The sequence below is a fragment of the Balearica regulorum genome, chromosome 19 (genome assembly GCF_011004875.1).
Source record: "Balearica regulorum gibbericeps isolate bBalReg1 chromosome 19, bBalReg1.pri, whole genome shotgun sequence".
NCBI classification, from domain to species: domain Eukaryota; kingdom Metazoa; phylum Chordata; class Aves; order Gruiformes; family Gruidae; genus Balearica; species Balearica regulorum.
Genome location: NC_046202.1, coordinates 6,345,191 through 6,358,481, shown reverse-complemented (window position 1 = coordinate 6,358,481; position 13,291 = coordinate 6,345,191). Strand labels below are relative to the sequence as shown.

The following is a 13,291-nucleotide window of genomic DNA, read 5'->3' as shown; positions in this document are numbered from 1 at the left end:
CTTCCCTACAAGGCTGTGTCTGCAACACAGCCAACCGCTTCCTCTGGCTGCGCCAGAAGATGGATCTCAAGCCCTCAGAGACACAGCCTGGTTTGAGCACATCCCAGGTGTTTGAAGAGGAAGAAGAACAAAACATCAGTAGTATTTACTTCTGCAGCTTCTCAACAGCAGTGCTGGACTTCCCCAATCTCATTTTCACTCATGCTCTTTTCTTTCCTACCACTAAGGAAAAGTGTGGCAGATAGTTTGCTCCTACAATCTCAGGACACCCTCCCTGCAAATCATCATCTTCCAGAACCCATCAGGCCTTCCCTTGCAGAGATCAGCCAGGCCACCATGCTGAAGAACTCATGGCCAAGTGGAAAAGGCTTTCCAGGAAAGCTTTGCCTAATCTTTAAGGTTTTTCCAATCACTCTGCAAAGCAACAGCAACTACAGGCACATTACACCATCACAAGGATGCCATTTGTCCTGGTTTTGGCTGGGATAGAATTAATTGTCTTCCTAGTAGCAGGTACAGTGCTGTGTTTTGGATTTAAGAGGAGAATAATGTCGATAACACACTGATATTTTGGTTGATGCTAGCCAATGCTTACACCAAGTCAAGGAATTTTTGGTGTCTCGCACCACCCCGCCAGCGAGGAGGCTGGGGGTGCACAAGAACCTGGGAGGGGACACGGCCAGAACAGCTGACCCCAACTGGCCAAATGGATATTCCATACCATATGATGTCATGCTCAGTATACAACTTGGAGAAAGCTGGCCAGGGGTTGGAGCCACAGCGTGGGAACTAGCTGGGCATCGGTGGTCTGCAGGTGGTGAGCAATTGTGCTGTGCATCGCTTGTTTTGCATATTCTTTTCTTATTATTCTCTTCCTTTTCTATCATATTAAACTGACTTTATCTCAACCCACAAGTTTTACCTTTTTTACTTCTGATTCTCTCCCCCATCCCACTGCAGGTGGTAAAGTGAGCAAATCGCTGTCTAGTTGGTTTTGCTGCCTGCCGGGTTAAACCACACCACCATCGGTTTTGGAAAGGAACACGCATCCCTTCCTTCTACCCCAGGACTGATCCAGAGCTCAGCCCTACTCTATCCAGTTCCACACCGCCCTAAGCCAGGGAACCACACCAGCAAACCTCAGCAGCAACTTATTCACACAAGTCTCCAGAGCACCCTTACCTAAGTCGTAGCACAGGTAGGAATAAAACCCTTCTGCTTTCAGCATGATGAGGAGGGAGCCCCAGCCCAGCAGGACAGCAGAAAAGAGCAGGTTCTCAATGATGGCTGTGAATGCCATCCACCAGCGCCGGCGATGGGCGGTAGCAAGCGTGGGTGCCATGGCTGCGTGGGAAGATGGCCTTGTTCAGACTCTCAACCTGCAGGGAACAGAACATTGTTGAGTGAGTAAGTTGACAGACACAGCACATACTGCTCAGAGTGCAAAAAAGGATGGTTTAAAAGAACTCTCCATGGGAACACAAGCAAACCTGCCTGCTGAATGCAAGGCACTCAGGCGTAAAACTCGTTCTTGCAGGTACCAACCAGCTTGCCGAGTTACCTGGAGGGATGGGGGAACACAGGTGCCCTTGGAGCAGCCCCTTCAGTGCACACACCGTGCGACAGAGGAGCATTCAAGGACTCTGTTCCACTTCCTGAGCAACAGGTATGAAAATGCAGCAGCTGTCGACTGCCCAGAGCCCACTCCCCCATCAGCTGTACGGGGCAGGCAGCCCATTTGTAAGGCAGCAAAGAAACACGTGCCAGAGTGGGGGGCTTCAGCCAGCACCCCAATCTCCCAGCTGCTTGCAGGCAGAGGCTGGGACTGGGGAGGCAGCCCCACAGTAGCGGTGGCTCTAGTGACCTGCCAGGTCTGCTCTGCCCCATGCAGGAGCACAGATCTGCTCTGGAAGGTGAGCACAGGTCCTATATGTGCCATGGGTCTTATATATACAGTTTATACCACAGATGGCTCGTCAAGGAACACTTTTTGCTAACTGCCAGATCACCCAGCTGGCAGACAAGGCGGGCCACATCCTGCCCCATCGCAGCTGAGCAGACAGCCAGGACAGCCCATGGCACATGCTGCTCCACCTCAGCACGCTGGCATCCCCGGGCTGCTCCACAGATGCTGCGGCCAGATTAACCATCTCCAGCTCTGCCTGTCCCAGTCCCTGGGGCCCACAAGGGTGAGCAGCAGGTTCAGGAGCAGACCCGGCTGGCCAAGGGGCTGCTCCAGGGACCCCTGAGGTACACAGCACCAGGGCCAACCCTGGGTTACAAGGCAGGTGGCCATTTTAGACAAGCTGAGCCTTTTCCCAGCCCAGAGCATGCCCTGACCAGGCACTATGGGGAAATCAGCTGGCTACACACCACAGCCCCAGACAGTTTCTCAGGGCTTTCTGCAGGGCAGAGACCCCAGCCCTGGGCTGCTTTGGGGTGGGGGAGTCTGGCCCAGCTCCCTGCAAGGGTGCCAGGAGGACAGGGCCACCCTCCAGCCACAGCAGCTGGTGCAGAGACCCCCGCCACCCCAGGAAGCCAGCCTGCAGCCGTGCCCCCCCCACACCCACCCACCACACAGGCCCACTCCCCCAGCACAGCCCATAACACATTTCCTCCACCACCCCCTCTTCCTCATCCCTACACCCACACACCCCCTCCCCAACCCCACACATCCTTCCTCAGCACAGAGATCCCCTGTGGAGAGGCACAGCCTGCTCTCTCCCCTACCACCCACCCCATTCTTCCCCAACACACCCCCCTCCCTACCCACCACCACCCCCACGCATGCTGCACTCCCCTCATCATTCCCCACACCCCCAGCTCTCCCAAACAGCCCTGCTGCACCCCACTCCCTCCCTCCCCAACCGATCCCCCAGCACACCCCACTCCCTACCCACAAATCACTCACCCGGCTCTCCCCATCAATCCCCCATCTTCCCCCAATGCATGCCACTCCCACGCACAAACCCCCCTATACACCCCCCTCTCCTCCTGACCCCCAATACACCCTGCTCACCCCCAGCGCACCCCCTCCCTCTCCACAACCCCCCCTCATTCACCCTGCTACCCCCCTCCGATGCAAACCCCATCCCGCATACACCCCACTCTCACACCCCACGCAAACCTCCCCCCACGCAAAGCCGCCACCGCCTCCCCTTCCCCAATACGGGGCGCACCCCGCAGCAGCAGCACCCCTCCCGCACCCACTCACCCGCCGCCGCACCCCCGCTCCGCGCCGCCGCGATCCCACTCGGGGTTTTTATCCACCCTCTGGAGCAAACAGGCGGCGCCGCTGATTGGTCACCGCCCCGGCCAATGACCGCGCCCTCCGCTGCCGCCGGGGCACGTGCCGGGCCGCGCACCCCCCCCCCGGTATCCCCCGGTATCCCCCGGTACCCCCCCCCCGGTCCCCCCCCCCCCCGGTACCCCCCGCCCCGGGCTACACCGGGGCTCTCCCGGCCGGGACGGGCACACGCACCTCGGATGCAACAACCGTTGTTTCCGCGGCCGGAGCCCGCGGCGGCGCTCCGGGGCTGGGCACGGGGCAGAGCGGGAGCGGGGAGCCCTCTGCGGCGACCGTGAAACACACGAGCGCACACACCCCCACACATACACCCCCACACACCCCCACACATACACCCCCACACACCCCCACACACCCCCCACGCACACCCCCGCAGCGCCGGGGACAGCGACATCCGAGCGGTGACGGGACTCGCCGCTTTCCAGGGAAAACGAGGGGAAAAGGGAGGAAAACGGGCCGGCGGCGGGTGGAGGTGATGCCGGGGTGAGGCCCCCCCCCGGCCCGCCCGCTCCACCTCCCGGCACGGCGCGGCCCCGCGGGGACAGCGAGAAATTCCCCGCGGGGTTTGGTGCCGGTTGCGGCCGGTCTCCGCCGGCCCCGGGCGGCAGCCGGGAGAACCGCACCGCGCTCACCGCGGAACGGCTTTTGCTCGTACAACCCCAGCCGATCACACGGAGCCATTTCGGGAACAGCACCCGCCTTCTCTCTCTCATCCGCTACGGTTACCGGCACCGGATGGGTCCTGCGAAGCCCACCCGTCCCACTGCCCCCCACCACCCCCGGGGGGGACGGACACGATCCCTGGCGACACCCCGGCCCACGAGCGCAGCCAGCTTTTCCGTGCAATAAACGTAAAATCACTGCAAGCCGCAGGAGCGGCTTTGAATCTGAGCTCACCAGAGCTCTGCCCTCTTTTTATGTCGAATTATTTTTCAGAGCGTTCTGCGGGATTTCTGGTCCTGCCGTAAACCCATCACTCATCAGCGAGGTCCTGGGCCAGAGAAGGTGGCCACATATCCCTGGAAATCATTAGAGGGGATTTTATCTTGGCCGAAGGAGATGGAAAAAGCGCTGGAGGTAGGTAAATATCTCTGAGTCGCTCAGCAGAAGCTGAGGGCCTGGACAGACGGACGTGCACCCATCGCTGCATCCCTGAGAAAGGGGCAGGCTGCGGCGGGTGGGAAGAGGAAACTCCTCGACCTTGGCTGTGGGGTAAGGGTCAAATGTTGCAACAGCTGGAAAGGGGATTTAAGCCAAAGCAAACAAACAAAACAAAAAATATTTAAAAAGCCTGAAAAAAACAAGGCAGTCTGGATCAGAGCTGTGTTTTGAGCAGAGGTGGAGGAAGGCTGAGACAGCACGAGGCCCTGGGAGACCTCAGCAGCCAGACCCGGGCGCTGTGTCCAAGAAACATGAACTGTGATGGGAAGGAGCACGAGGAGGGCTAGGAGGCTGGCTGGGGACACGGGAACCCTTTGCTACAGCGAGAGCATGGCGTGGCGCTCAGTTTTCCTCTCCTAGAAGGAGAAAAGAAGCTATCAGGTGATCCACTGCCATCTATAAATACACCCGGGGACCGAGTAAACATCATGGAGAGGAAAAAAACCAAAGTGAAGCTGGAGAACGGCACTGGCACAAAGACACATTTATAGGAACTGGCCGGGAATGAGTTTAGGCTGGAAGGGAGGTGACAGCTCCTGCCCTGACACACAGGGAGGTCCTCAGCAGGCTGGGACAGAGCCGCTGGGGTAAACGACATGGTCCTCTTCAAAGGCAAGGCTTGGACAGTTTGGGAGAGGACAAGGCTGCGGTGATGGGGGACAGACCCCCGTGGCCGTGGGGGGTGGCTCGAGCCTCTGTTCCTTCCTCCATGAGGCCCAGAGCTGGCCCAGCAGAGAGCACGGACGCCTCTCTGCTTACGGACAGGAACCGCTTCCCACCGGCTGGCTTCAAACCACTGCAGCCGGATTTGGAAAGTCAGAGATCCAGCACGGGAAGACATTAACCCCTCCCTCACCTGCCAGCTCTGCCTCGCAGCCCTCCCGCATCCAGAATTAAAACCGCAGCAAAGCCGGACGGAAGCATCCCTAGCAAGGAGACACCAGCGCGACCACGTTGCAGGCGTGTCCACGGGCAGCCAACGCGCTGAAAATTCACCGCTCGTTTTCCTTGCACCGCCCAGACAGGGTGAAGATGCTTCATCTTCAAGCAGGGGAAGTATCCTGCCCGTGAACACGAAAGGTTCTTGCAACGGCAGCACCGTTTTCGGAAAGCTGGGTGCTTGTTTCAACGTCGGGAAACGCTGTCAGGTTGTTGTCAGCTATTTACATGCCGTGCCCAGGGTGAACCGGCTCACGTGACGTTCACTTCTGGCACAGCACTGCTCGGCTCACAGGCTGAAAATATCCAACCAATTAGGAAAAAAATGGCTGCTTATAAATAAAATGTGGGGCTGTCCCTGCTACTGTAATAAAATAGCATCAAAACAAAAACCAGGCTGTGCAGAACAGAGGTCTGGCCAGGCTGCTGCTCAAGTCTTGCCAGGATGAGCATTTTTATTTTTATACCAGAATATTTGGTGTTATAATCATGACAGTGGGTGACACCAGTGAAGGAAGGAGTGCTGCATGCTCTCTGCAGAACTGGAAGCCTCACCCACGTGGGACCGTGGGGATTCGGTGCCTTGCACTGCGGAGAAGCACCCGCAAACAGCAAAAGAGAAAAAGCAAAACCCTACTCTGTTTTCTGAAACACCCCGAACCCTAAACCCCAACTCTGTAGTGTCGGACCAGAAGGATTCACGTGGAGCGCTGGATGTGACGCGTGAGATGCAGCCTCCGGCCCCTCGCAGCCCGCTCGCATTCCCTCTGCCCTCCGGTCTCCAGCACTGCTCTGGGCTCGGCTCCGCGAGAGTTCAGAATTACTTCAACAGAACCAGAAAATGAAAAAAAAACAACCCAACCGATCCCAAACCCAAAGCCTAAGGCTGCCGACAATTTCCACACTTTGGAGAATATTTCTGGCTGTGTCTTTGATTCAGGGGGCGGCTGGGAAACCCAGCTCCTGAAGGGCTTTGGTAACATTTAATTTTCGTTCAGAGGCTTTCATGCCATGTGAAACAAGAGAAAAAAATATACAAGAAACTTCTACCACTTAGATACATCTAAAACCAGTTCATGCTGCAAGTCCTCTTGGGCATCTCAGCTGTTTTGCACGGGCGGCAGAGCCCTCGTGCCCGACTCGCCCGCGCTGCCCGAGGGCCTCTGGCTGTGCTGGAGATGCTGCGCCACATTCGTTGCATCTCAGCCACCCGTAGCGATGCAATGCCGCGGCAGGAATGAGGTGTGGGAGACGGCAGGAGCTTAGGGCACCCGCAGAAATGCCATTTTCTGTGCAGCTTTCGTCCTTATCAGGGCCAGCACGGCGCTGGGTGCACAGGTTGATGGTCACGGCCCAGCTGCCACGTTTGCTCTTGCACAATTGCAGCTTGGTATCGCGTAGAGTTTAAAAGGCCGTCGATAAACCCCGTGCCATGCCACCAGCCTTTTCATATGCTACGTGCATAGCTATGGAGAAACAAAAGCAGCCAGAGCCTGACAGGAAAGCCAGAGCCACGCAGACGAACCCCTGCAGACCCAGATACCCTTTGAGATAAGCAGCTAAAATGAATTTTCGCTGAAGCTGCTTGTGACAGTCCATCATCCCTCCCCAGCCCAGCTCCACAAAATAATCCCCTCCAGTGAGAAGCACCTTTACAGCAAGACGCTCCGAGCAGCGTTACGGGAGCTGGGATGGGGAAAGGTGAAAGCTGATGGAGTGAAACCGGCTTCTGCCCGTGCATTTCCCTGCAGAGTCCCCAGCAGCCCCAGTCCCGTTTATGAGGACGTGTGTCCCCAAGCCCAGTGGTGTCAGGGACCAGGAGGTGCCACCGCTGCGTCCAGAGCATCGCTGTCCCTCCGGGCTGCGGCAGACGCAAAATGGGGCACGTGGCGAGGGGCAGAAAATAGCCCTGAAGCATCGCAGCCCTGTGGGGCTGCCACCACCACGGCTCTTGGCATCACCCGTCCCACCGGCTGTGCCAGCCAGCGAGGCTCCCCGGCTGCGAGGCGGCACGGAGGAGAGGGGGTCAACGGGGAGGCTCGATGTGTCTCCAGTTCACAGCTGGGAGGGGGACCTCGGCTCCCAGGGGCTCCTGGGCTCCCGCTGGCCCAGTCCAGGCGGTGGTGGCTCAGGTGGCCGTGGGGGTGGCCGGTGGCTCCTCAGCGGGGCCGGGGCATGAATTGGCACTACCGCTGGTCACGTTCTCGTATTTTGGCTCTTCCTCCGGGGCAGCCTCATCATTCCTTTTGAGGCTGAGGACTAAATCAGGGCTTTTGCCCTTCTCCACGGCATCGCCAGCCCCATCCTGAGCCCCGGTGCTTTTCGGCGAGGGAGAGGAGAGAAGGAAGGACTGTCTCTTCCCAGTGAGATGCTGGTGCTTGCCAGGGGACGGCTCGGCGGGAGCCTCCGGGATGCTCTCCCTCTGCCTGCAGCTATTCAGCGAGTCTCTGTGCTGCGCCAGGGCCCGGCGGGGGGGTTTCTGGATGGCCTCGACGCTCCTCTTCACCTTGGGCTCCTCCTTTGCAGCCCACTTGCCCCTCTGCAAACTGCCCAGCCGCTTGAGCACGGCCTGGACTGGTCCCTCACTACTCCCCTCTGCCTTGGGGTCCTGCCCGGCCGTTCCCACCATCATGTAGATGGTGGTGACGCTGGGCTCCTTCCCCTTCGCCTCCCAGCTGCCGGATTTTGCAGCCGCTTCAAGAGCTTCCACTCTTTGGGCCACGTGCCTGGTGCCGGAGACCACCCGCCGGCGTCCCCCCGGGGTGGCCCGGGGCGATGGCCGGTGGCTTTCCTCCCCCTTGCCAAGGGGCTCGGGGCTCTCGTAGCAATCACTGGCCGGCCGGTCAGTGGGGGACTCAGCTGCCGTGTCCCCCGGAGGGGGGGACAGCTTGGATGGGCCCCACGGGGTCTTGGGCTTCCGCCCGGGGCTGGGGGTCTCCGCCGCCCCGAATTTCGTCCCCTCGGCGAAGGACACAGACGGCCGCTTGGCCTTGGCGATGCTGGAGGTGCGAGGGATGGCGAAGGGCTGCGAGACATCCTCGGAATTGAAGGCGGACGGGTCTGGGAGCGCCTCGCTGAGGGGGGACCCCCCGCCCTGCAGCTCAGCCCCCCCCAGCAGCGGGACACCTGTGGGAGAAAGGGGCGAGGGTTAGGGCTGCCACAGCTACCCCCTGCCCAGGGACACATCGGGACAGGGGCTGATGCAATAGGATCGTCCCTGGGAGTGTTTTCCTGGGAAGAGGTTGTGAACCGGGGCTGCCCACACCGGGCACAGCCCATCACACGAGGCCAAGCACGGCCCCGGTGTGTCCTTGCAGACAGGAAAACAAGGGCATGAAAATAATTGCTGCCTGTGCCCAGCACCCGTCCCTGGGACACCCAAGGTCGGTAACGGGGCAGGATTGACCCCGAGCAGCCCAGAAAGGCTGCGGGTGGCCGGGGAGAGGAGGAGCAGCCATGGACGTCACCTTCTCTGGGAGGGACGGAATACTCGGGTCCCTCGTTGTCAGTCTCGAAGGAGGAGGAGAAGGAGCTGTCTGAGACCCACGTGGCTGACGGCGGCTCGATGAAGCTGGGGTTGAAGGGGATTTCCGTGTCGTGGTGGGAAACTGGGGAGGAGAAGACACCCAGCTGAGCTCGGACACCCCGGGGTGCTCAGGGCTGGGGCAGGAGCAGTGCCTGCCCTGAGACATGCAGCGAGGCGAGGCGGCGGGTGCAGGTTCCCCCCCAAATGGTGACGATGCAGAGAGCACGGGGTGGGAGTGACAGTTTGGAAGGGCTTTCGGCAGTGCTGCTTTTTTTACCTGTGACTTTGGGAAGTTTATAGCCACCCAGGGAAAAGCAGGGCATCATAGCGCTGAGGTTCGCCAGCACCCCCCGCACGTGGTGCTTCATCCTGGCCACCACGTCGTCGTCTGGCACAGCTGCCCTGCACGGGGGAGATGGGCATGAAGGGACGTGGGAGATGGGGTTTTGCATCAAAGGTTGCAAAATATAAAAAAAAAAATACCTGTCTCTGGCATCTGCTGGGCCGGCTCCGCAGCAGCAGCAGGCAACGCAGAGCAGCAGCAGCAGGAGAGGGACGAGGATGGCAGCTGCAAGAGCCCCGTGGTCCTTGAAACCTGTGCACAGAAGACGAGTTGAGTCCGGCGTGTCCCGTAGCTGCCGAGCCTGTAGAGCCACCCCAGATGGAGAGTACAGGAGCCGGTGACCCGCAGAGGGGCCACGAGGCACCAGGCAGGACCGGGCTGTATCGCAACCTCCCAGCACCTCCGTCCCCAGCGCCAAGAAGCAGATTTGTGGTTGCTCTTACTCAACACGCAGTCCCCCCCCACGGGGTGGCAGGTCCCCCGGGAGCACTGGCAGGGTGAGGAACAGTTCACTCCAAAATACCCCTCCGGGCAGGTGTCGTTGCAGCTGGAAGAGAGAGGAAAGGAGGGAAATGCCTCCCGGGGAGAGCGGGGCCCCAGCCCTGCCCTGCTCCCGGCATTACCTGGCTCCCCAGTAGCCCGCCTGGCAGATGCACGCTCCCGACGCGGGGTCACAGCTCCCCGCAACGCACTCGGGGCAGAGGAACTGGCATCCATCGCCAAAGGTGCCCGCGGGGCAGGAGCTGTTGCAGCTGCCAAGACAGAGAGCGAAGCATCAGCCCCCTGCACCCCAGAGCAGGCACCCCCCCAACGAGGACCGGGGTCCTGGTCCTGGCTGTACCTGGGTCCCATCCAGCCGGGCTCGCAGTTCGGGCAGGACCCGGTCTCTGGGTCGCAGACCTCCCCGCGCCGGCAGCGGGGACACGGTTGGAGGCAGTCCTCGCCGTGGAAGCCGGGCAGGCAGGGCTCCTTGCAGAGGGTCCCATTCCAGCCGGGCTGGCAGGCCAGGCAGAAGCCGTCCACAGGCGAGCAGGGCTGGCTGCGCTTGCAGCTCCCACAGCTGCAGGGGTGGGTAGGTGGGGGGTGAGGTCTTAACACCCCCCCCACCCCCCCCAAAACGCAGGTTTCACCCCACACCGACATTCAGCATCAGTTTGGATCCCGGGGAAATACTCTATAGCACTTAGTGCACTGTGGTAGCGGCAGGGCAGGAGGCAAGCGGGGAGAGATGCTGCTTTATCGCCCTGGCGAGTGGTATTGAGGACAGCCAGACTTTGGGATGGCACCGGTGCTTTCTGCTGGCGTTTGTGGGAGTTTCTCTTGGGGCAACCCTGATGCCGCATCCAGCCGGTGCTGCTCGGCCAGGTCCCCCTGCCCAGCCAAAGGGACAGACACGACCGCGACTATTTTCCCCCCCAAGGTCTGGCTGCGGCCCCTGGGAACCCGCTGGATCCCCCCCCTCCCCAGCCCCCCGCTGCCCCCAGCTCACCTGTGCACACACTGAGACCCGTATTTCCCCGCCGGGCAGGGCTCCCGGCAGCTCCTGCCCTGGTAGCCGGGGTTGCAGCTGCAGTGCCCGCTGAGGGGGCTGCAGGAGCCGTGCAAGCAGTCGCAGCGCCACTGGCACGCCGGCCCCCAAAACCCAGCCTTGCATTCGCACTTGCCGTTCTCCTGGGTGCAGGGCGAGAGGTTGCAGGAGCATTTGAAGCTGCACCTCCTGCCCCACCAGCCCGGCAGGCAGCGGCAGTGGCCGGTGAGCGGGTCGCAGTGGGAGCCGGCGGGGTTGCACTGACATTGCTTCTTGCAGGTATGCGCCCACCAGCCCGGCTCGCAGCGGCAGGCGCCGGTCAGGGGGTCGCAGCGACCGTGGGGGCCGCACTGGCAAGGGAACTGGCAGAGCCGTCCCCAGTGGTTGGGGTCGCAGGTGCAGAGCCCGCTCGCCGGGTCGCAGGTCCCGTTGGGGTGGCACGGGCAGCTCCGCTTGCAGTCAGGGCCCCAGTACTGCTTGGGACAGCCTGCGAAGGGAAGGAGACGGCGAGGGTGGGGGGGTGACGGGGAAGCCCGGCAGCCCCCCGAGCATCCTGACTGGCAAAGGGGATGGCGAGGGCTGAGCCCTGGGAAAATACTCACGGGACCTGCAGTCTGCTCCGAAGAAGCCGGGTTTGCAGAGGCAAACCCCGGGTCTCACGCACACCTCGTCCACCCCGCAGGCGTCCTCCCCCTCGCACAGTGCTGTCGGCGGCAGGGCAGGCACGTCAGTGCGTGATGGCCCCCCTCGGGCTCACACCCCGTTGCCGGACCACCCACCACACGGCCATCTCCTGCCGAAGCAGCCGTCCCGGGGAAACCGCCATCCCGCTTCGCGCTCTATCCCTCCGGCTGAGCCGCAGCACCGTTAGCAGCTCGCTTGGTGGGCGTTTGGGGGTCCCCACGGTGCAGCACCCCACTGCCACTGCTCAAGAAGAGCTGCAGGGCTTCCCCCCAACACCCAGTGCTGCGGAGGAGCCATCCGGCCGAGCGCGGGGACCGAACTTTAGGCTTCATCGCCGTCCATCACTCACCGGCCGTGCACTCCCGCCCTTCCTGCTTCCAGCCGGGGCAGCACGCCGGGCCGGCGGGGAACCTGTGGGAGACACCGGGGGGCCGTCAGCCGGGGTGAGGGGTGCCAGGCCCAGCACGGGTTTGCATGCGGCTTCACAGCTTTGGCTAAGGCAAAGTGAGTGCGGGCCTGGCGGGCGGGGAAGCGGCACGGCCCCGGGGACATTGCTCCGGAAGGAAGCCAGCAAAATAGAAGGAAATTTAAGAGGCTGCAGCCCGAGCGGGCAGCGGGGCTGGGCGGTGGGGCTGGGCGGTGGGGCAGCCTGGCTCTGCCGCTGGGGAGCCCGCGCCGCGTCCCCGATGCTCTGGGAGTGGCTCAAAGCCTTGCCGGTGACTCAGAGCAAAGGCACGGAAGCGAAGGCGACCAAAGGCGCTGCCACTGACGGCGAGACCAACGGGAGAGATGACACAGCAGTGAAGCAGAGGAGACATCAGTTTCAAAAGCCCTTTGGGGTTTACTACACCAACATTTCCCGCCTGGTGCATGATGAGAGTTTTGCCAACGCTCCCACGTCCCCCATCGCCCTGTGTGCTGGGGGCCCGTGAGAAATAACCCCTGGAGAAGGGGTCCGGATGCCCCAAATACCTGCGTGTGCCCTGACCACGCTCCCCAGCATCGCCCCAGTCTCGGCACCCACACGATGCCAGGCTCAGATCTCAGACGCGTGGAAGGACAGATGGATGATGACCCCGTGGGGCTACTGAGAGGCCCCAGGAGATGGAGAGGCTCAAGCAGGGACCCCCGTGGCACCTACCTGCAGACGTTCCTGCCATCGGGGTCGAGCTCCTGGGCAGAGCTCTGCACCCACAGCCACAGCTGGAGGCAGAGGACGGGCCAGGCGCTCCCCATCGCGGTGGGGCACGAGGGCCCAAATTCCCAGCAGCTCCCCAGCCCTGCGCAAGCGTCCGTCTGTCCCGTCCGTCCCGTACCGTCCCTCCTGCGGTGCGGCCTCTTCCTCCCGCCAGCCTTGGGTTTCTTCCTGAGGAAATGCGGGAGGAGGTGCTCCGATCCGGACACCGGAGGTGCGGCAGAGGCGAGGCAGGGAATGCCACCGCACGGTTATTTTTGGCCCTTGCTGCCACCCCAGCAGCAGAAATGGGCGTCTGGGAGCTCGGTGTAGCCGCGCAAGGGCTGGCACCCACCCAGACATCTCACCCGCGGTCGTTTCGCTCCCCCTGTGCCATCTTCCATCACCCCCAAAGCTGTTTTAGCCAACGTCCCCCCAACCAACACGAGGCATCCGCTGCCTCCCCCTGCCCCGACCCCTGTGATCTGCCCCACGGCGCTGCCGGCCCCTGGCAGGGGCTGAAAGGTGCGGTCCCCACGTCCCCCGTGGGGACACAGTGTGCCCCGTGCCGGCCTTTGAGCCGCTGCTGGCTGCTGTCCCACCTCCCCGTCTCCCCAGGAGCTTTGTGT

At 61.6% G+C, this 13,291-nt stretch overlaps 2 protein-coding genes across 2 annotated transcripts in view; both read right to left on the bottom strand.

Annotated features, from left to right (window-relative positions):
• Positions 1–3,555, bottom strand: part of SLC43A2 (solute carrier family 43 member 2) — a 33,330-nt gene extending 29,775 nt beyond the window's left edge. The window contains exons 1-2 of the mRNA XM_075771568.1: positions 3,449–3,555; positions 1,183–1,379 (exon numbers count right to left, since the gene is read on the bottom strand). Of these exons, the coding sequence (XP_075627683.1) occupies positions 1,183–1,342 (160 nt within the window). The 5' untranslated portion in view covers positions 1,343–1,379; positions 3,449–3,555. The remainder of the gene's footprint in view (positions 1–1,182; positions 1,380–3,448) is intronic.
• A 2,766-nt stretch (positions 3,556–6,321) lies between these two features.
• SCARF1 (scavenger receptor class F member 1) lies at positions 6,322–12,920 on the bottom strand. Its single transcript, XM_075771567.1, has 11 exons — positions 12,630–12,920; positions 11,838–11,899; positions 11,407–11,508; positions 10,766–11,291; positions 10,118–10,336; positions 9,900–10,028; positions 9,720–9,823; positions 9,417–9,528; positions 9,211–9,335; positions 8,875–9,015; positions 6,322–8,533 (listed from the first exon to the last, which is right to left on the bottom strand). Exons 1-11 carry the CDS (start codon positions 12,722–12,724, stop codon positions 7,536–7,538), a joined length of 2,613 nt encoding a protein of 870 aa, XP_075627682.1. The 5' UTR covers positions 12,725–12,920; the 3' UTR covers positions 6,322–7,535.
• Between the last annotated feature and the right edge of the window lie 371 nt (positions 12,921–13,291).